General features: G+C 35.0%; 2 protein-coding genes across 9 annotated transcripts in view; one reads left to right on the top strand and one right to left on the bottom strand.

Annotated features, from left to right (window-relative positions):
• The window catches only part of LOC136025399 (uncharacterized), a 597,112-nt gene that overhangs the window by 96,670 nt on the left and 476,479 nt on the right, over nucleotides 1–23,963 (top strand). The window lies entirely within an intron of this gene.
• The window catches only part of LOC136025384 (alanyl-tRNA editing protein Aarsd1-B-like), an 81,402-nt gene that overhangs the window by 23,585 nt on the left and 33,854 nt on the right, over nucleotides 1–23,963 (bottom strand). For all 3 annotated transcript variants that reach the window (XM_065701389.1, XM_065701381.1, XM_065701373.1), the window contains exons 2-6: nucleotides 20,299–20,415; nucleotides 13,902–14,061; nucleotides 10,141–10,239; nucleotides 4,935–5,173; nucleotides 175–305 (exon numbers count right to left, since the gene is read on the bottom strand). In XM_065701389.1, the coding sequence (XP_065557461.1) occupies nucleotides 175–305; nucleotides 4,935–5,173; nucleotides 10,141–10,239; nucleotides 13,902–14,061; nucleotides 20,299–20,415 (746 nt within the window). The remainder of the gene's footprint in view (nucleotides 1–174; nucleotides 306–4,934; nucleotides 5,174–10,140; nucleotides 10,240–13,901; nucleotides 14,062–20,298; nucleotides 20,416–23,963) is intronic.

The raw sequence follows: 23,963 nt of genomic DNA, 5'->3' as shown, positions 1-23,963 counted from the left end.
AATATAAAATATAATGACAAAAATATAAATAAATGACAAAAAAGAGTTAAAAATAATAAATAACCTTGAACGAACATAATGGTAAAGAAAGGGTCGGTAATCAATATGTACGTAAGTAACAAGATTCAATGTAACAAGGTAGTAATTCTAATGAAAGATAAAAAGGAAACTCACTTGAGGAGGGAAGAGAGTTGCTTTTCCCGGCCAAGACAGCGCGATAATGACTGAGATACTCTTCTTCCAGCAATAAAATACAAGTTCGTTTTTCCTTTCTTTCCCTTCTCAACTTCCAATATTTTTATCATCTATAAATAAGAATTAATTTAGTAAGAGCTGGTTAAAAAATTGAAAAGAAAATTAAGAATGTAAAAACAACAATAATAATATTTTTATTAAGGAGGTGATGATTGACTTAAAAGAATATGCATTCCTAGCCGTGATAAAATGCATGGTCGTTTCTCCTTTCTTTTTTTACCCAAAAATATCGATCAAGCGGACTGTTTCACTTATCTTGACAGTACTATTTGTAAAGTCCGTGGGTGCAGTGAAGACGTTAAAAGTAGAATAGCCAGGGCCCAGGGTGTTTTTTCAAGGTTGGGAACTGCTTGGACGAACAGAGAGATGAGTCTGTAAATCAATTTTTTTAGCATCAGAAGTTTCATTGTTGACAGTGGTCAAAGAATGTTCTGAAGCATAGGCGTTCCGAAAAGCAGAGGGAGGTTTGCAAGATGTTTTCCAGAGAAATTGAAAAAGGATTGTTTTGGGTACCCGACTGACTGACCGTATTTCAAACAGTAGGCTGTACGAGCAATGCGTGGTTCAATCCCGCTTTCTAAGGCTATAATGAGAGAAAGGTTGAGTCTATTGTAAGTTATGTGGATAAGGGATGACAGATTCTCCAAGACGGTCCTTTTCAGGCAACTATCTTGGGCTAAACGGAAAGCATGTCGCCCTCGCTTGGGGTGGGAGGATGTCGCAAGGAGAGATCTAGAGGAAATGGGTACTTCCTAGGAGGATTTAAAGAGGGAGGCTTTGGGAGAAGCGTGTGCAGCTGTGTAGCTTTTAGGCGGCTTGGTGCTGTGGTGTACTGTTTGTAGTACTAGTAATATTTTCATCATCTATATTCTATAAATACGAATGAATGCAATAAGTAATTGAAAGAAAATACTATTAATGATGATGAAACAATATTACTTAATAAAAATATTACTAACAATCATAATATAAAAGAGATTGCAACTAATAGAAAACAAAACGCGCCTCCGACGCTAATAAATTACAGGTTTGTTTTTCCTTTCATTCCTTTTAAACTCCCGAGATTTTCATCACCCAAAAATAAGAATTAATTTAATATGTAATGGAAAATATACACTATTAGTGAAAATAAAATATAATACTAAACGATATCAATAGTAATATCAAAAATATGATAAGTGTTTTCCAGCTCCTGAGCAACTAACAACGCCAATGAATTCCGTAACGCCAAAAGTGCATTCCCAGTTCGAGAAAAAGTTACCAAAAGTTACAAAAAACTAACTCTCTTGTTCCAGCTGACGCCGTCATATTAGCTGGAACCTCCATCACTATCATCACGGGTCAGATCGAACCATATTTAAAACATTATTAGAGTGAAAAAGAAATGGATATAATTGAAACTTGTGGAGACATTCCGTTACAAGCTTAAAAAGCTCTCGATTATTCGACAACCGTTCCAGATTGATGTTACCTTTAAGTAATTTCTGCGGTTAATATGAAGTTACCACGTTCTAAAACCTGGAAAGTATTCAAAAGTAATTAAAAAATGATTCACTTCTACCAGCAATAACAAAGGGCGGTTTCCCTTTCTTTGCTTTTTCAATTCGCAATTTTTCTTAATCTATAAGTAGTAATTAATTGAATATGTTAATCAATACATCACTGTTTTCGCTTTTTTTTCTCTTCACAAAATTTTTAACTATGTTCACTCCTAAAGATGAGACCTCAAACTGGGAGTAACGAAAAGTATTTAATTGTTTAGCTTCAATTATAATTCAAATGCGATTAGCTTCAATCGCATCTAAACATTTTTTTAAGCTAAACCAATTTTTACAAGACTTTCCTTTCGGTATTAAAAGTGCCACCGAAAGCAAAAATGTGACAGATATAATGCCAATAACGCAACCCTCTCTCCTTAATTTTTTAGAGAAAAAAATCTTTATTAAACATACCAAGAAAAAAAATAAAAATAAATAAAATTGGTCCCCTGGCTGGAACAATCTTAGGTCTATTCATACCTGAAAACTGAGGTTTTGTAAGATTTTTCTTTAGGTCTTTAACAAAATTATAAAGTTTTAGGGCAATAGCCCATTTGTACCTAGATGTACCTCTGCAGTAGAGAATATTGTTTTAAACGTAGAGAATATCGTTTCAAACGGCTGGGATTCTGGCTTGGGAAGGCCCAAGCAGATAAGGTTTTCGAAAAATTCATTGTTAAAAGGACATTTCACCGACAAATACTTCAGAGCAGCTTTGACATGCCTCCTAACTCCCAGGAACAAAAAGTTTCCTATCTTTATGAGTCTTATTTGAGGAACTAAGGGCTGCCATGACTCACTCTTTACACAAAGGTCACTATAGATATACCTATGCAGCACTGTCTACACCTTCAAACCCGACAACAAAACGATGGTTGACATAATCGGCACATACAATTTGACCAAGAAGAGCTATGCACACCTAGTCGAGACGAACTAGTCATCACCCCTCTATAGTCGTCAGTTAAGTATATTATAAGCAGAAGTTTGATTTGGGTGTTAAAAAAAAAGTTTTAGCAAAGGTTTAATTCTTGTATGGTATACCAGATAAAAACATAAAAGCAATTAGTGCTATGTACGGGATTATCACTGCTGGGGTTAAGGGAGGAAGTTTCCAACCTTCAAATTTTGTTCTGATTCTTCAATAATGACCCCTGAATCACAAAGGCCGTTTAGTTAGAATAAACAGATCTTCAGAAATTACTAAAAAAAACTTTAGCGTAAAGAGCGAGGTATTGACGAGGGGACGAACCCTCTCATATACGTAATAATTACTGTTCGTTTTCAGTTTTAGCGTTGCTTCTTACTTTAAGTTGAAAAAACTTGTTTTTTAATATAATTTCTGAGCATTTTTTTAATAATGCTGGGAAATTCGGCACCCTTTCATGGAAAATTCTTTTTCCCCATGAAAAAGTCCTCCATGGAAATATTCTCCCACGTAACCCTCTAACCACGACCCCCCCCCACACCAGAAAAATCGCCCAGAAAACGTCTGTATACTTCCCATTGAGCAATACTATATGTAAACAATGAGCGAAGTTCATAACTTGCAGCCCTTCCCCCGGGACTGTGGGGGATTAAGTCGTCCTCAAAGACATAGCTAATATACTTTTAGACTATGTTGAACGAAGTTGCTATTTCAAAATTTTGATCCGGTGACTTTGGAAAACAATTGAAAGTTGGAGGGAGCCTAGTTGCCCTCTAGTTTTTAGAACTTTTAATTTCCGTTTAAATGAGCCCTCTTGCAACATTCCAGGTGCGCTGGGTCGATTTGATCATCCCTGGGGAAAAAACAACAAAAAAACAAATAAAGAGGCATCCGTGATCATTCTTATGGCAAAAAATACAAAATTCCACATTTTTGCAAATAGGAGCTTGAAACCTCTACAATAGGATTCTCTGATACGCTTATTCTGATGGTATGATTTTCATTAAGATTCTTGACTTTTAGGGGTGTTTCGGTCTTTTTTTGAAAATAGGGCAATATTTCTCAGCTTCGTAACTTTTGATGAGTAGGACTGAACTTGATGATACCTACTATTTTTGAAATCGACATAAAAATACGATTCTTTTGATGTATCTATTAGTACCAAAATTTCATTTTTTTGAGTCTCGGTTACTATTGAGCCGGATCGCTCCTTACTTATAGCTCGTTACCACGAACTGTTTCGACAGATCACAGTTTGTACACAAATTATTTTAGAAAATTTTAGAAATTAATTAGAGGCTTTTTTCAATTTGTGAAAGTGGTTTTCCAGTGGACTTAATGTCCAATTCTTATCTCAAATTCAATGGAAAAACTTACCACACTTAAAGTGAACAGTAAAAAAAAAAAGAATTATATTGCAATCAAGTCTACTCTAGTTCGTAGAATTAATCAGATATAGTCTTGTACATTAATCTTGTAAAGCGTATATAACAGCTGCAAACGACTAGCGATCTTTGAGCATCAACTTAAGAAGCAAGGGTCAGCAGCTTTTTGGAAAACTTTCAACATTCAGTTGACATCTGTTTTTGGTGGTGGTAAGTGACAAAGGTGGCAATTTTAGTTGTTTTTGATGGCGGTAAGTAACTAGGGTGATAAGTTTAGTTGTTTTTTGGTGGTGGTAAGAAACTAAGGTGGTAAGTTTAGTTGTTTTTTGTGATGGTAAGTGACTAAGGTGGTAAATTTAGTTGTTTTTGATGGTAACTGACTAAGGTGGTAAGTTTAGTTGTTTCTGGTGGTGGTAAGCAACTAAGGTGGTAAGTTTAGCGATTTCTGGTGGTGGTAAGTAACTAAGGTGGTAAGTTTAGTTGTTTTTGGTAGTGGTAAGTGACTAAGGTGGTAATTCTAGTTGTTTTTGGCGATGGGAGGTAAATGATTCAATGATAAAACGTACTTTGGAGCAATTGAAAATTAGGCGGTAATATTGCTTACGTACAGAATATAAATTTTCAATACATTATGTTTCAGTAAATGGTACATTACCATCCTTTTTAGTTACTTTTCAGGAGACATATTTACAACATTTGACTTATTTACCCAAGAAGTGCATTTTACACACTTTAGTACATTTTAGCTCTTGCACAGACTTGAAATTTACGCAAAGTTGAGTCATAGTTGCTAAACTTACGTCATACCTACATAAAGTTAGGTCATACCTGCAAATGCAACAAGTTATTTACGTGTGTTCCACAGCACATGTTAGTGTCAACACCATCTATAGTTATAACCCGTATTGGTCCGCTATGATTATCTGGGAGACCCCGAGTACGAGCTTCTTCTGGTTTCTCATCACCCTCTTCATAAACAGTGACTTCAACCTTTGCACCCTGAAGAATAAGTTCATTAGCCCTTTCCTCCAAAAGTTTAAGAAACTTTTCGTCAAAACGGTTGAAATCTGGAAGAGGGATATAACTATATTTTAACTGTAATGTAGAATCCATTTTAAGAAATCATAAATATTTCTAAAGAATCGTTGCATCAAATTCTTTCAAACAAAGATGTTTATAAAAATTCAAGGAAGATAATTTTCAGTCAATGAATAAAACAAAAAAAAGGCGGATATTCCGGAAAAGAACTCCACTAGGACGTCCTTGAAGCCCCCAGAAAAGAAAAAGATATTCATATATATAACAAAAAAAGAAATAAAAATGAACTTTGAAAGTAATCTATTCGGACGCAGAAAAGTGACTGAAGAAACAAAATACATATGAAAGATTCAAGGAAATTTTTATTGCTTTTTTTCTTAATATTTTACGTGTGTCGTTTTTTTTTACACATCAGGGGTATTCAGGGCGCATGTCATCTTTTATTATCATTCGCAATAGCTTTTCGTTAATCTTGAGTCATGTCATATTTTTTTTTGGTAGTACAGAGAAAAAAAGTTTCAGGGATTCGTTAGGCCACTTCCTTTTAAATAAAACCTATTATAAAAAAAAAATCCCGACACAGAAAAAGTGACTGGAGCAATAAAACACAAACGAAATATTAAATAAAAATTTTTTCCAATTTTTTTTTCTTAATTCTTTATCTTTTTTCGTTTTTTTAGTACGTCACGTCTCAGAACGTATTTAGGGCGCACATTACCTTTTTATACCGTCCCCAACACCTCTTCGTAAATAATTTTTATTTATGCAAATTTTTTTTTTAATTGTAGCACTGGGAAAAACTACAAGTCTTTATAAAACTAAAAGACGCCTGCTGGGAAAAAATATTATGCAAATACGTTGAACATCAATTTAGACTTGGTTTGGAACATGGCTAAAGTTCTTTGATTCACCTTTAATCAAATAGGAGACTCAAAGGCAAGCATGAAAAAACGTGGTAGAAAAAACTCTACCAAATCTTTGCTTTTACTTTTTTGTTATTGCAAAAACACGACTACAGCTTAAAAAATCCTGTTCATACATGGTAATATTTCTTGGTGACGATTTCTAGGTTCATACTGTCCTACAATGCCCAACTATTGGTACTTATCGAAATGCCGTATCAATGATAAACAAAGAGGAAAGATCCCCAAAGCTTTTAATAGCCACCTTAGTTTCTGAGAAATACAGTGTCCCCTTCCCTTAGATCTACAAAAAATATCATTTTTTTCCACCTTCATTCATTTCAAATGAAAAAAAAATCTTTACTGCCCCCCCCCCCCCTACTCACAGAAGTTATTCAATTTGTAGCCCTTCAAGTCTATGATAATAATTTACAAATTAGAATCCGGGAAATAATAACAAGAAAGAGACAGAGAGTGAGAGGGAAAGAGAGAGAGAGAAAGTGATTGGAGGAGACAGAGGGGACGGGCTAAGAAAAAGGGAGAAAGAAACACAAAAGAATAGAAAATAGAAAGACAGAAAGAGGAAGAGAGACAGACAGAGAGAGAGAGTACTCCTAACGTCTCTCACCCTTCTGTTACACCTCAAAATTCAACATGCTTAAGACCCATGAAGAAGAAATTTTAAGTCCCTACCTTCGGACAAGCATTTAGTTAGTAAGAAGATGAATATTGAGACAAATATCGTATTCTACCTTAATAGAAGAAGCATGGGAAGAGAATCCACCGTTTTCCATGTTTTAGGTGGCTTAAGGCTAAGATCAGTTCAATGAAACACTATTATTCTTTATTTCTTAATTAATCAAAAATAACTTGTTGCAAATGTGGTGGTCACATGGTTAACGTTTTTACCAAAAATACTGCCACAAATAGTCCTGCAGGCAGACAAGGGCATAGCTACAATATTTTTATTGGGGCGGGGTGGAAGAGGAGTACTATTAAAGTAGGTACTATTCATGCAGTAGTGAAGAAAAGTAACTATTTGATTAACATGCTGCTTGGTAAATTTAAAAACATTACAAAATACATTATAAGCCATAAACACGCATTAAGCAATCATTAATATAAGTGTATAATCATTAATAAGTGCAATCAGTGCAATCATTGCAATAAGTGCAATCATTAATATAAGTGTATAATAAGTGTATAAGTATTATAATCATTATAATATATTAATTAATAATTAATATAAGCTTGGCTTTTGCTAAAATTGTCAGCAATGAGCTGCTGCAGACAAAAGTAGTGTGACGTACAAAAGCGTTCGGGTGGGCGAAGGTGAATGTCGTTAATACTCAGCTGTTTTCAGCCAGATTCACCACTAATGCTGCTGCACATACCCCAAATTCACTTCCCCAAACCCCACGCCCAGCATAGGCTGCCCAATCTCATAACTGAACCAACCTCTATTCTTGTATTTTGCTTTCGTTTAATATTAATCTCCAAGATCATTTTACAAAGCTTGTAAACTCAATCCTCCCAATTCGTATCAACCAATCTCAAGTGTTGTCGGTGGAATCTGGTGTTATACTCCGAGCTCTTATGCAAGTGAATAAGTCTGAGTCTCTCGATAGTGATGGTCTTTGCTTCAAGTTTTTTGCTTATGATTGTCCTGAACTGCTGAAGCATTTGCAATTATTGTTTCAGATGTGTTTGGCACAGTCCGTTGTACCAGATAGTTTTTTGTCCGGTTGTATATCTCCCATAGTCAAGAGGGGTAAGGACCCCAGTGCTTGCTCTAATTATCGTCCTATCACTGTGTCTTGTTTTGTTAGTAAGCTATTTGAATATGTATTGCTACCGGCCATTAACTCCAAGTGCAATTTTACACCCTTCCAGCTTGGTTTTAGAAAAGGTATGGGCTGTTTTCAAGCTCACCATATTGTGGGTCGGCTAATGAAACAAGCTGTTGCTCAAAAAAGTCCCCTGTATTGTTTGACTGTTGACATATCTAGTGCTTTTGATAATGTAATTCATTCAAATGCTTTGTTTTCTCTAGCAGCCTCGGGTGTTAACCTTTCTATTGTTTCCGTGCTTAAGTATTGGTATGCTAATTCTTCAGTTAGGGTGAAGTGGAATGGTACGGTAGGGGAGTATATTCCTGTTAAAAAAGGCGTTAGGCAAGGTGCCGCGTTATCCCCGAGCATTTTTAAATGTGTTTTAGCTTCGTGTCTCCAACGTCTTCAACCGTCAATTTTTTACAATGATAATTTAGGCATTAGTCACGTTGCATATGCTGATGATGTTCTGCTTCTTAGCCGGACAAAAAATAGCCTAATTACCAACTTCTACCGGCTTTCAGCCGCACTATCCACAGTAGGCCTTTCAGTTAATGCCTCCAAATGTGAGTTTTTGTGTTTTGGGAGTCCTCCACCAGCATCACCTCTTTGCTTGGGTTCTTCAACTATACCATGTTCAGCAAGTATTAAATGGTTGGGTCTCTCTTTTTCCACGTCACTTTCGTCTACTTGCTCCGCTATTACGTCCAGCGTGCTGAAAAGTATGCGGGTTGGATGCGCGAAAATTTCACCAAATCGTGGTCGGTATAACCGAAATGGACTATGCCGTCTTTATTCTAGTTTTTGTGCCCCTGCTGTTTTTTATCTTTCTGGTTTTGCTTTCCTCCTTCGCAAGAAGGATACAAAGAAAATACGCTCAGGATATTTTAAGTATTGCAAGTATTTGCTGCGTCTGCCTCGGTGGTATCGGAATCATACAGTCGTCTCTAAATTTGACATCGTTGATGCGCCCTCGCGACTGAAACATTTATCTAAAGATATATGTTTTAAAACTCGGCAAATGGTCGGTGTTTTTGACCCTCTTTGGCCATTTTTTGATTGGAGGTAATTTATTTATGTTGTATGTCGTTATGCTGCTATATTATTTATGTTATTATGTTTTTTGTCTTGTTTTTTCTTTTTTTGTGTGTTTACTCCACAGTTTAATGTACTTTGTGGGTTATAAATAAATTATTATTATTATTATTATTGTAGCCCCGGCTATCGCGCTATTCATTTGCTTGTAGTTTTGAATGGATTTTGACTCTGTAGAATTTTTTTATTGTACTAAACTTCTAATATACGTGGTTCATTGAAATATTATTTATGATTTTCTATTAAATTGATTGGTTTGTGGGTTCGCCGATATATATTAATAAACAGCATTTATATCAGCAGACCACATAAAGCCCAAACAGAACTCACATGCAGCGCAATAGCGCTGCGTAAGTAAAGAAACAGGATAAGTCAAAGTAATACCACAGATGTCTAACATTATATAGTGACATATTCCCAGCATTTAAATAGCGACCGTACTTCGGATTTGAAAGCATGCGAAAAATAAAGTTGGAACTATTAACTTATCTGTTGGGCATTGTTTGACAAAGAATATATAGAAAACTAAACAATTCTTGACATCATTGTGACAGATACCCTACGTTAATCAAAAATTGTCAGGGACACCAAATGGAATGGAACACATACTTCTAAAGTTTGAAAATTATCTTCCCCTTTGTATCTTTGTTAAAAAACGACTTTTATATAAATTACACAAATTTTTGCTAAAATAACAAGAAGTGAGCATGGTATCAAACCATGCATCAAACCATCATATTTAATTAAACATAGAAGCAGTTCTACCATGGGCAAGTATGTGAATCTGAAACGTGAGGGACAGGACGTTATCAGCGCTTATTAGGCGTTTCAATTACAAATAAGATGATTTGAAGCTAAATTGGAGTTTAGATTTAAATATTGGGAGTATAAAATTAAAACAATTAAACGACTCCTGGAGTGGATCACCCTCTACCAAATTCCACTAAAACCGATTTGCCAATCTAGTTATAGAACAAACATCATTATAAAAAGCACGGGCAAATTTGACACTTAAAACAAGCAACAGTTTTAAAGCTACTTTATAAATTAGAGTTTTGCAAATTATTGGAGGCGCCACCGCCTCCCTTGCCCCCCTCCAACGATGCCACTGCAGGCTCACAGGTAATCGGCAATCACTCTCTCTCCTGAATTACCTGAAAGACTTACCAATATCCAATTCAATAAAAGAATAGGTTTCCCCCAGCCACCAAGAAGTGGTTGCCATATTAAAGTCTTGCTCGGCAATAGCTGTTATCAAATGCTGCGCTAAAAGAAAATCAATCGTCATAAACTTCATAAAATAATTTAGGAAAACTGTCAAATTACGAAACACCATCTCTAATTCTGCATTTTTGTAAAGTGAAAACTTAACTGAACCCTTTTAGTATTTTCATTTAACGTTTCCTCGTAGGACAAAGTAACCGTCTGGCTACAATATCTTGGTATACAAAATCTTAATTTCGCTTCATGGAATATTTGCAAAACAACATAATTAACAACACTGACCTCACTACCGAACGGACCGTTGAATTTAAATGAAAAGCGTATTTAAAGAAATTAAGTCTTTAGCGTAAAGAGCGAGGGGTTGCGGAAGGGGCAGCTACCTTCATATGCGGAATAATTTCTGCTCATTTCAAATTTAATGTTGCTCCTTACTTTTAGCTGGAAAAACTTAGTTTTTTTTTTATTTATTTCATATATAACTAGGATTCTTTAAATCTTTTTTTTAACCGAGATATAAAAAGTATTTTCCAAAATTAAGGGGGTAGGAGTAATTTTATCGATTTTTAAAATTAAAATGCCAAATATATGTAATATGATAACTATGATAACTAAATCGCCAACTAGTTTGACTTTGTTGGAGTAGTAAGCATAATACACACAAGAAGGGCAAATCACAGTGATCTATAGTATTGCAAGATAATAACCCGATATTCTTTCATTTGAAGAGCTACACATACAGACATTAAGTCACAAGAGGAATAGATTTTCAGCTCCAGCTTGATTTTGTTTGAGTTCCGAGAAAAACAGGGTTAAGTACAATGTAAATACAAAAGACAGATGGCACTGCACACTCATTTCTAATTTGCACATTTCTAACTGCACATTTCTAACTTTCAACATCAGCATTCAAGGGACGGGTATGCAAGTGACTAAACGACATCTTCCATGAAACTTTCAATTTTACTACGCCCTGTTTTTTGGAATGAAGGTAAAAAGAGACCAAAAGATTTTCTGAAGATGCTAGTACTGTCCAGGTGAACTCATCTTTGGTCTATTAACGCCTGGAGCCTATGATTTTCAAATAGTTTGCTCTTGGTTGGTTCAAATTTACGAGATTCTTAGGGCGGTATCAACTGGTGTTTCCATGTCAATGCATGAAAAAAAGTGAGCAAAAATAACTCATTTAATTTAAAAAGCTTTTCTCCGCAAAAATTCTAACACTAAGTACCAGTTGGTTCCCAAAGACAGCTATACCCTTAAAGAAAAGCTAAACCTTTGGTTTTTTGGCGCCATATGGTTGTGGCTCATTTTTACAGATTTTTACCCATGTTTCTACTTTTAAACTTGGCGCAGTCCAAATGTTAGTGCTCTTTAGTTGCACCCACCTTGGGTTTATTCACGCCCAAACCTGTGATTTTCTAAGATTATCTCGTGACTGGTTCAAATTCATGAGATTCATAGGGCGGTATCACGTCAGTGTTTTCACACTGAAGCATGGAAAAAAGTAAGCGAAAAAAAAATGCTTAATTTGACAACGCTTTTACCCCGTAAAGATTCAAGCACTAACAACCTGTTGGTTCCCAAAGACAGCTGTACCTTTAAAGAAAATCTAGTTTCCTAATATTTTGATGCCAAAAGCTTTCGGCTTATTTTTTGCTCATTTTTGATCCACGTTTCTGCTTCTTAAATTCTGCGTCCGCTATTATTAAACTACATAACTTCATATTGAGTTTTCATTTTCATTAGAATTTGAATTCCTGATTTTTTTTTATCTTCTTACGAAATATAAAGTTATATATATTTAGAAATAAATATTTACGAAATGTATAGAAATATAATACAGGGAAATATATTGTATAATATATTTTATATATATATATATATATATATATATATATATATATATATATATATATATATATATATATATATATATATATATATATATATATACATATATATATATATATATATATATATATATATATATATATATATATATATATATATATATATATATATATAATATATAATACATTTGTGAAAAACGGGATAGTTGTGCAAGTTTCCACTTAACTAATTCAAATAGTCAGGTTTCATTTCCATTATCCTTGATATTTTTAGTAAAACAAATATCTGGAATAAGATAAGATATTTATTTCAAAAAAATCTCTATCACAAGCCTACAAAGGGCCATATTCGGACTACGGAGTCGACAAATCACATGGTTGCACTAAAACTGGCGAAAATGCAAAAAACAACAAGGAAAAAGAAAAATTATAATGAATAATCATTTATGAGTCAATAAATTAACTTTACTAAGTCAATTGAAAAGTTAAAAAGATAAAAAATGGTAAAACTAAACTTAAACAAATACAAGTTAGAAAAATAAGTAAAACAGAGATTAAAAAAAGGGGAAAGGGGCCGGGACAACGGGACATAGGGAATATAAATGACGACCGGGACACTCAAAGAGAAAGCGACCGGGACACAAGGAATGTTCGATTAGCAATCACCATCCACAAAGCACCGGGACACAATTGACGACCGGGACACAGGGAATATAAATGACGACCGCGACACTCAAAGAGAAATTACAGACTGGGACACCGGGACATAAATGACAACCGGGACACAGGGAAATGACAACAACGGGGACGCCGGGGGGGCACAGGGGGATATATAAATGACGACGGGGACACAGGGAATGTTCGATTAGCAATCACCATCAACAAAGCTCAAGGGCAATCATTAGAATAATGAGGTATAGATCTGAATACAGATTGTTTTTCCCATGGACAATTATATGTTGCATGTTCAAGAGTCGGTAAACCTGACAATCTATTTATATGCACAAAAAATGGGACCGCCAAGAATGTTGTATATTCGCAAGTTTCACGTAGTTAAAAAAATATATATATATCTATCTATATTCGCAGGTGGGACACAGGGACACAACTACAATGGCACGTAACTAATATGTCACGTAACGACTTACGCACGCGGGGGGGGGGCTTGGGGGGTGGGGTTGAAGCACCCCCACCAACTAGGTGTTGGGGTGGTGCTTCGCGCCACACCAACAGCTAGTATATATATAAATTAAAAGGGACACTAAAAAGTGTCAGTAATTTAGCTGCATAAAGTCAATAAAAGAATTAAAAAGATAAAAACTGGGGGGAAAAAAGGGAGGGGGAATTAGAGAATAAACACACAAAAAAGAAAGAAATATAAAAATGTATAAAAATTAAAAGGGAAGCAGAGGGGTGGAAACAAACAGATAAGTGGAATGTCCTTGAATCAATATAAGAAATACTTTACCGCTGGTTCAGTTAAATATAGATTCATATAGGTCCCAGTGCAGCATATCGTCTGCATAAAAAGCTGAAAGGTTTTCTGATCAACCAACAAATCTTGCATGGGAAATTCGGAAATATACACAAGATAATACCAGAAAAAAGTTATTTTTGGAATAGTTGGTATTTTCTGTCATACACTACAGTTTAACAAAGGATAGCTAGAAAGAGTTTCTATCCTAATTCTTTTTATTTTACATCTTGTTGATTTCATTTGCTTCTGTGAATGGCTGAAAACTTAACCCATAAAACATCTGTAAAATATCTTTAAAAAAAGAAGGAGACAAGAAAAACAGCCAAAAGAGGTTCAAGACACTACTAATCAAAAACATGAGTGATACGGGTAATTACCTGAATGTTGTTGCATGTGATCAAATCGTCTTTCCCAATCTAATTTGATTGTAACCTCTTTCCCCACAGCCAATGGACTCAGAGTATAGTGAGCAACAATCCCATTCTCCCGTCGAACATGAACAACGCTTATATCATCAAGGAACCCATGATCTTCTGGCTGAAATTGAATCAAATTGAAAATGAAGCTATTAAAGGAACAAAAATATTAACTATTTTATCTAAAACATAGACTTAAGATCCTTCTATTCATCGTTTTATTTTAATTTAGTTTTTTTTTTATTAACAATCAACATTTTAATTTTGTAAGTCAATGTGAGGTGCCCCGAATACTACTACTAATATAAACTAGTCCCGTCATACTGGCTACTTGGGTATCCGAATGAAATACGATCAAGTAGAAAAAAAAAACTATATGATTCATTACAAGCTTTCAATGAGACACTTTCATCACTGAGCTAAAATTTGGGTACTTGTATGATATACGCCCTATCTAATGTTTCTCTAATATGTTCCTCTGACGTTCAATCCTAATGAAATATACCAAAGTAAGATAAATATAATACCTTGAAACAAATTGGGGCATATATTTGCATATTAGGGGGTGGGGTAAAATATAGCGGGTCTGTATGTCTAATATGTTAGGTACAATTATTCTGCAAATTATGTAGTAAGAATTGTTTTCTAACTCCAAATTGTCCAAATAATTTACCCCCCCCCCAATGTGTGCAAATATATAGCCCAAATTGTATATTTTTCCATCTATTTTGTTACTTCTCTTTGTCTTGTCTTACGCTAAGCTGAAAAAATCTAACGAAAAGAAAACGGTTCTATGATACGTCAACAAATGAACAACTTCAGCGGTAGGGCATATATCATAAAAGTGCAAAAGCTTGTTTCATTTTTAAGCACGCCACTACTTCAGACAATTGTAGAAATAAGTTTCATACCAGGGATAGTAAAATCTGAATAGAAGGTAAAAGCCTAGGAATATACTAGATTTACATAACGAGAAACCGTAAAATAATACATTCTTCTTTTTGAGAAATTTCATGGCAAAAAAAGAGAAACAAATTACGGAAATTATGACGTATTTCTTCTTAAATAGTTTCAAGCAAATTCTGAAAAGAATCTAATCAGGCTGGGTACAGGAAACTCGAGTACTTGGGTCTCCCACAAGCCAATCAAATTATGTACTTGTTTTGATTTCTTGCTGATGTGTTGAGAAAAAAAAAAGGTAAAAAAGAGCTGATCTGTCATGAGAAGATTAGCATGTTTGAAGCTGAAAGGAACCCGTTTAAGGTTCCAGGTGCTTTGTTTAAGAAGAAGAAGAAGAAGAAGAAGAAGATGCTCAAACAGCTAGCTGTGAGGTTTGTTGTTCTATTTTGGGTATTACCTTTCATGAATTTCAATATCCAGGAACATGTCATGCAAGAAATAGGAACTAAAGGAACGCAACACGCCCAAATTCATTGTCTCAAAACCATCTATAGAATTTCTATATTGTTAGTTGTCTGTATAATATTGAGTCCGAAGTTCTCATGAAGTTACTTGTACAGCATTATCAAGTTGAAATTAAAATTAGTTTTTAATTAAAATGAGTTTTTAATTGTTAAAAATACTGAATGAGAAAATTTTGGCGTTATGATGGAATTAAAGGCTTTAGTAATGAGGGGTATACCTCTCTGGTCAACTTTCCCACCTATTTTCCACGGCTAACCATTTGAGTTTGAATCAGAATGGACTGAAGAAAGTAATCAGCGAGAAGCGATTATTTAACCTCTTCTTCTTCTTTCTTTCCTTCCTCTTTCTTTAATTTTATTTCCCTTTATTCTTCCATTATTTATTCCTCTTCTTTTGTTAGCGCCCATACTTCCACGTCCATTTTACTCCACGAACACCCAAGCTCCAAATACTTTGGCATACCTTTCTGGTCAACTTTCCCACCTATTTTCCATGGCTAACCATTTAAGTTTGAATCAGAATGGACTGAAGAAAGTAATCAGCGAGAAGCGATTATTTAACCTCTTCTTCTTCTTTCTTTCCTTCCTCTTTCTTTAATTCTATTTCCCTTTATTCTTCCATTATTTATTCCTCTTCTTTTGTTAGTGCCCATAATTCCACGTCCTTTTTACTCCACAAACACCCAAGCTTCAAATATTTTGGCTCACATATACGGGGGGAAGTTTAATTTGCGTTTTTTTTTATTCATGTAAGAAAAATAGTGTATGTTTTCGCAGGAAAACATACACTATAGTGTATGTTTACACTACAGGAAAACATATACTATAGAGCATAGGAACACGCCTCCTTATGCTGAAGTTTTTTTTTAGAACTTTTAAAAAGCTTATGGTTCTAATTAAATGACCCTGGTGTTATCAGGAGTGATTCTTAAATAATTGGAAAAAAAACTCAAACTTTAACGTAAAAAGCGAGATGTAAACCCTCCTCATATATGTAATAATTTCTGTTCGTTTTAAGTTTTGATGTTGCTCCTTACTTTCAGTTGAAATCATCCCTCCCCCCCTCACGGAAAATTCCTTCATAGAAAGTCCTTTCCACGTAAAATACCCCCCCCCCGCGCCCTCCAGGAAAATTCTCCTCAGACAATTCCATTCTTGCTAAAAATCCCCTCCACAAAAAATTTCTAAAGAGGATTTCGTGTGAAAATTTTTCTTACCGCACTTTCAGTTTAAAAAAGACTTCAATTTCTGTTGTTTTTAAAATCACATCTGAAATCCCCTCCTCCGTGGGCAAGTTTTCCCGCAAATAACCGCCCCCTAAAGAAAGTTGCTTCAGCATAAATTTCCCCTGGAGAATTTATCCCACGTAAAAATCGCCAATGGAGAATTTCTCCCGTGTAGAATCCTCCCTCTACGGAAAGATACTCTAAACAATTCCAACCTGGTAAAATTTCCTAGGATAATTCCTCTTAATAAATCTACATGTAAAATTGAGTCGACAAAGAGAAAGTAAGACAAATAAAAAAGATTGTGGTACAGAATTTTTACTAATTCCCCCAGTTTAAAATTTCCCCTGGAAAGTTCACTTCCCGGAAACTTTCCTCCCCATTAAAAATTCTCCCGTGGAAAACCCCCTAGCAAAAAACTCATTCCCCTCGAAAAGTATCTGTGTACTTCCCAATAAAAAATTCTATACGTAAGAAATGGGTAAATTTCATGACTTACAGACATTTTCCCAAGGGCTGTGGGGAAGGGGTTATGTTATACCCAAAAGCATAGTTCTTGGACTTTTTAACTACACTGGACTAAATGGTTATCTCAAAATTTTGATCAGACGACTTTGGGGGAAAAGAGACGTCGGAGGAGGGTTAGTTGCCCTCCAATATTTTTGACCACTTAAAAGGGGCACTAGAACTTTTAAGTTCCGTTCGAAAGAGTCCTCTTCCTATGCTCTAAGACCATTGGTTCACGAGGATCAGTCCTGAAAAAAGACACGCTTTCTTTCTTTCACGCTTTCAATACGTGATCTTTATTCTGGCAAATGATACAAAATTCAACATTTTTGCAGATAGGAGCTTGAAACCTCTCAGGTTAGGTTCTCGGATAAGCTAAATCTGATGGCGTATTTTTCGTTAAGATTCTGTGACTTTTAGGGGGTGTTTCTCCCATTTTCAAAAATCGTACAAATTTTCTCAGGCTCGTAGACTATGATGAGTAACGCAAAGCTTAGTGAGTCTTATACATTCAGAATCAGCATAATAAATCAATTCTTCTGATATATCTATTGATGAAAATTCCATTTCTTAGAGTTTCGGATACTATTTAGTCACGTCGCTAATTACTTACAGTTCGCTACCATGAACTTTGTTATTTCACCAAATGGTTAAATATGAAGGTTAAACACAGAAAATAGCATGTCTAAACATTTTTGGTTATTTATTCCTATATAGGGCAAAACTTGAGGCTTAAAAGTGAATTTTAGCTTCATTAAACTCAGCTCACAGAGGAGCATATTGAGAAATGGCAAGAAAATTTCAAACTGCAGGTAAAAATAAAAAATTTAACATTTAAGAGATTTTAATCTTTCTGTTCCCAAACTTTAGAAAAGCACTATAATTAGTCACTGGATTTGGAATGACTGACTTAAGCAGCATTGCCATATCTTATAATTGAACAGAAATGGTTTTAGCTGGTGCCTGTTTTACCTCAGGCCCAATTGAATTAACAATACCGGTTTTATTTATATTTTATATTTATCATTCATAATGACACGAATAAAAAGGATTACGTGCGCCTAATTTCCACAAAACTTCAGCCGATACCGTTTGATTAATTAATTCTTTCGTACTAGAAAACCAATTAGAAAAAGACAAGAAATATGGAGTCCGACGGATCCCCCCCCCCCCACTGAATCCCCCAGCGGTCAGTTTTCCCATGAGAAATTATCCCCCTTAGACATTTATGCCCCCGATAAATTCTTCCTAAATTTCAAATTGAGCAGTCAAAGGGAAAGTTAGACGAATAAAAAGACTGAAGAAAAGAAGGGATTTTAGAATATTCTAATATTCTAAGGATTTTAGATACTCTAAGGGATATTTTAAGGATTTTTTTAATATTCGAAGGGATAGAAGAATATTCTCCCTATGTTCGGGAATTTTTGGAATCCTGTCACATAAATAGCAATAGGTAATTCCTAGTTCACAAAATGTAAAGAAGGCCGAAGAAACAAATATGCATCTAATAGAGGCATGTCAGTTAGGATTAGATACTAGTTATATGCATTTCTTAAACTGATCGTTAAGCTAGAACACAAAAAATATTTTCCCGCGTCTTTATGGCAAAAAGTACCAGTCACCTAAGAACAAAGGTTATGACAGGCCATCAAAAATTATGCCTGCCAGTCAGAAATAACAAACGAAAAAGCAATTGTTTGAAAATTGACCAGGCTTCCGTTATCATGGAAGTATTAGAATTCTTTGCATATGCTTCTCATTCAAATTCAATGGCTCTTGTGTTTCAGGAATTGTTCTTGAAGAACTGAGACAAAAATTTAAACTTTAGTGTAAATAGGAAGGGATGAAGCAGGGGTCGCCCTCGTCATATACGGAATAATTTCTGTTTGTTTTAAGTTTTAATGTTCCTCTTACTTTCAGTTGAAAAAAAATAGTTTTTTTTATTTTTGACCGTTTTTAGATAATACCAGGAAATCTCCCCCCCCCACATAAAATTACCTTGGAAAATATTCCCAGGGAACTTTCCTCCTTATGAAAAATTTTTCTCGCGGAAAGTACCTCCCGTCGAAAAATGCTCGCATATTTCTCAAAAAACAAATACTATGTGTAAAAAATGGGCAAATTGCATAAACTACAACCCTTTTCCCGGGGGCTGTGGGGTCTAAGTCATTAAATACCAAACACAGTAGTTAGAGGTTTGAACCCTCTAACTATGCTGAACGAAATGGCCAACTCAAAATTTTGATCAAATGTGTTTGGGGATGACAGGGGCATAGGAGAGAGCCACTCACCCTCCAATCTTTTTAGTCAATTAAAAGGCACGATGATTTTTTTTTAATTTCCATTCGAAAGAGTCTTCTCATGATCTTACAGGATAATTGGTTTGGTAAGATGAAAAAAAAAAAACACGAATCCACGACCACACTTTCAGCAAAAAAATACCAAATTTCAGATTTTTGTAGATAGGAGCTTGAAACATCTAAAGAAGGGTTCTCTTACACGCTAAATCTGATGGTGTGATTTTCACTAAGAACACTTGACTTCTTGTCTCCCCCCCCTTTTTTGAATATCAAGCAAATTTTCCCAGACTTGGTAACTTTTTAAACTTGGTTAATTTCATATGTTTACATTAAACTTATTTGTTCTGTTTGGTATATTATTAAGTTTAATCAGCATAAAAAACATTTTTATGTATTAATCGTTAGCAAAGTTCTCTTTTTTTTTAGAGTTATGGTAACTATTGGACCTAGTCCCTCCTTACTGTTTGTTAAAACAAACTGTTTGATCCCCTGTTCATTCCCCATAAGTAATGCAATCCATGATATCCTCCATGAAAAGAAAATTGAGTGGAGAATAAAAAGGATATTAAAAATTGATTCTTTATGACAGAGCTATAGCTAAAAAATGATTAGACTAGACATTCCTTTTTCTTACAAGTTCACTACTATAAGAGTAATCAAACAAAGAATAAAGTAAAGAGTAAAGGAACAATAAAAAGGGGAATGAAGTGCTAATCCTCTATAATCCTTCAGTAAAGTAAATCCTTTAGTGAAGTAAAGAGACCATAAACGGGGGAAGAAAGGAATAATTTTTTACCAAAATCGAAAATTCAACAGCTTGTTGTTCAAATAATACTTTTCGATTTTGAAAAATTTTATCCCGTCTTGAATCAAAATCATTTTCTAAAGAGAAATTACTTACCTGTCCTCCTCCTTCTGGGAATAAAATAGTGTCTTTGAGAGTAATCCTATATAACTCTGAGCCTTTCAAGTTTTCAGGTCCAAGGGATTTCTCACATGACACAACTTCGGACAGTAACTGGAATTAAAGAAAAAGAACTATAGTTCTTAGAAACGGGAAACGTATAGAATAACAGAAAATGTTATAGAAAAAGAAAACAATGACCTTAATAATTCAATTAGAAATCATCATATATTTTCAATTAAAAAAAACCTTATAAATAATAAGAAATCCTTTATAAATAACATAAAGATTGTTTGTTTTAGGACTTACAATCCCCTGCTTTAAATATCAAGGAGAATCACTTTTTTGCAAGGATAGCACTGACGTATCCTCTTTTTCCTTCCTTATTTTTTGTCTCCACTGCTAGCGAGGCACTGGGACATCATAATCAGCTGTTTAAGGTCTTATTTTCAATTAAATTGTTATATTTACGTGCTTTTGTAATTAACAAAAAATAATGTTCGAAATGAAACCTGTTTTTTGACAAAAAACTGCATCTTAGCGTACAAAAGGATATCATAGTGGTATGTCATATTAGAGTGACTCCCTTAGCTGATTCCCTTGGGTTCTTCTTTTACTATACCCAGCTAAAAAAAAACCCAAAGGCTTTTCCCTGTGTGATAGCCTATATGACGCGAATCAGTTTTCTTTATATTACGTAGAAGGAATTCGGAGCTTTGTGAGGACTCCTGCAATGCAAAGCCCATAAGACTTTTATTAATCTTGACTTTTGAATTAGAAAGTAATCTAGAAGAATCTGTGAGGAAATACAATCTTTTACATATTCTTCTTCTTCTGTTTGTATTATTTTATGGTTGCAGAAGTACCAAAAGCCTATCAAAGGACAAAACACTGACCATAACTAAAATTAAAAAGCTGATTTAACAAAAACTCGCTAATGAGAAAAATTGAAATACAGATCTACAAAATACACCTTGAAATGATCAAGAGCTTTGAATGGAGCTGTTAAACATCTCTTACAATGTTGCATTCGTCCCCTAGTTCCAGTGGGGGGAAATCCCTCTACATTCTGAAAAATATTTTTGTTGGAGTATTTTCATTGAAAAATACCTTTTCTTTTTGATATTCTAGTTATAATAGAACAGAACAATAACCCCCCCCCCCAAGACATTGAAAAACACAATTTGCCCCCTCTTCCTCCCCCCAAAAGAATCATGGACTAATATCACTAGCCTAGCCACTTGGGCTAGTTCTACTCACCAGCATACAATTTAGGAAACTGATTAAGGACAATGGGAGAAGTTGAATGAAGATTATGATGGCATCCTTATCTCTCTTTCCACTCCAAAATGGCGCCTAAAGTGTCATTTGGCTGTCATACGGCGCTCCATGATGGTGATGGTGGACATTGACACAAAAATTAGTATTTAAATGAGTACTTGATCCACTTTCTATGATAGGGCCCAACAAGCGGCGGAGAAAAAAAAGAAAACAAGGAGGCACATCAGTGCTAGCACTACAAAAGTGATTTTCATTGTTTTTCAAGGTGAGTGGTTGTAATTTCCAGAATAGGGTTTTCGGCGATACTGATTCCCATGGTAAACTTTTGATTTCGATCCAGAACTATTTTCGAAAGGGGTTATGGACTCCAAAGTTCCTATAAGTTTGTTTTTGCAACAAAATTTTTACTATGAACAATAATTGAAATTAAAACTGTGTCTATAGCATCTTTCAGTCTAAAAAGTATCATATTACTAAGTAATTCGCTACCTATAGAAACCAGACTAATGCCTCGATAATTACGACACTCACTCTTATGACCTTTCTTATACTGTGGTTTAATTAAGGTTTTCCTAAAATCGTTAGGTACTTCCCTTTTTTCAAAAATCATATTTATAATCCTCAGTAACTTATTTCTAACCTCGGAGCCACCAGATTTAAGAAACGCATTCACCACACTATCAGCACCTGGAACCTCATTATTTTTTAGTCCTTTTAGTACTATCAATAATTCTTCCTCACAAAACAGATCTTGCTTCACATCCAAGGTATCGCAAACTTTTTCATTTTCCTCTATATTTTTTCCTGCAACTGTATCTCGGTTTAGCACATTCTCAAAATGTTCCGGCCACCTCTCTTTAACTTTTTCCTTATCACTAATTGTAGCCCCGTTCCTATCTTTAACTGGGACAGGTCCGGATTGACTACTCCCTATTAATCTATTAACATGCCAGTACAATATTTTACTATTATGCTGTCTAACCGCATCTTCCAGATCTTCAGCAATTTTATCCATGCCCTCCACTTCACACCTCCTTAGTTCATATTTTAATGCTTTCTCTACTTGTTTTACATTCCTTTTATTTCCATATGATCTATCAATCAGATAATTCTTATAAACAACCCCTTCACCTCTCTATTAAACATAATGCTTTTTCACTAATATTCCTAGTTGCAATCTTTCTGCAAAGTTTCTTCCCTAAGACACCATCAGCAATTTCACAAATTGTTTTTCTAAAATTATTCCAACCATCTTCCATATCGCCAACTTTCTAACTCTCAAGGTTAGCATTCAACTGTTCCTGGAAAGTTTCTCTCAAATTCTCATCTTGGAGTCTACCAACATCAAACCTTCCGGGAGGTAGTTACCCTTCCATTATTTCAGCTTTAAATTAACCCTAGACACTACCAGATGGTGATCTTTACTTTTAGCATCAATATCAGCACTCCTTTATACCCTAGTATCTAATCTATAAGGTTTGCTGTCTTACCATCACGTAAATACCATGTCAACTTATGGGCCATTTTATGACCGAACACTGTATTAGTTAACTAGATTGCTATACCTAAGAAATTTCAAAGCCATTACTGTTTTCATTCCCTATACCAAATTTACCTAAGGTAAAATACCACCTATCCCTATTTTTACCGACCTGGGCGTTGAAATCTTCAAGTAAAAACACCATATTTCTACCTGGGACCCTTCTATTTGCTCTTGTAACTGTAAGTAAAATTCATCTGAGTCACGAATATCTCCGTCAGTCGGTTCTACTGGGGCATATACTACTATAACTGATACCCTGAACTTTTTAGTCATAAAATGAGCAATTAGTACTCTATTATTAGTACCTTCCCAGCCTAAACAAGACTTAGCAGCTTCCATATTCATCATGAACCCTACTCCCTGTCTATGCACCCCATCCTTCCTGCCTGAGTAAACAAATTCTATATAACCTAATTTCATGCTTCCTACCCCTGGGGTATGAGTTTCTGAAACTCCTAATAAGTCCAGTTCGAATCGTCTGAATTCGTCAGTCAAAATGTCAATCGATAGTCATTTTTTAACGTCGCAACATTCCAAATTCCAATTTTCACGTTCTGTAAATCATTGAAATTATTTTGGCCTCAGGAAAAGAAGCCCGGATACAGGAAGAAAGTAAAATAGAGACAAGAGTTAATTGATACCAATGAAGGGCGGGGATTAACATATCCCCGTTATATCCCCATAAGCCGGCTTAGAACTAGACAGCAAGAAGTCCCTGGGACCTCCAGTATGAATGGAGGCTTTGTGCATTCCTAGGCACATCTTGGTCACAACATGGTTTTCTCCACTTGGTGATGCTCTTCTATCAACAAGAGTCGACATCCTGCATATTACTTCC

The sequence above is a fragment of the Artemia franciscana genome, chromosome 1 (assembly GCF_032884065.1).
Source record: "Artemia franciscana chromosome 1, ASM3288406v1, whole genome shotgun sequence".
Taxonomy (NCBI): domain Eukaryota; kingdom Metazoa; phylum Arthropoda; class Branchiopoda; order Anostraca; family Artemiidae; genus Artemia; species Artemia franciscana.
This window is presented reverse-complemented; position numbering and strand designations above follow the sequence as displayed.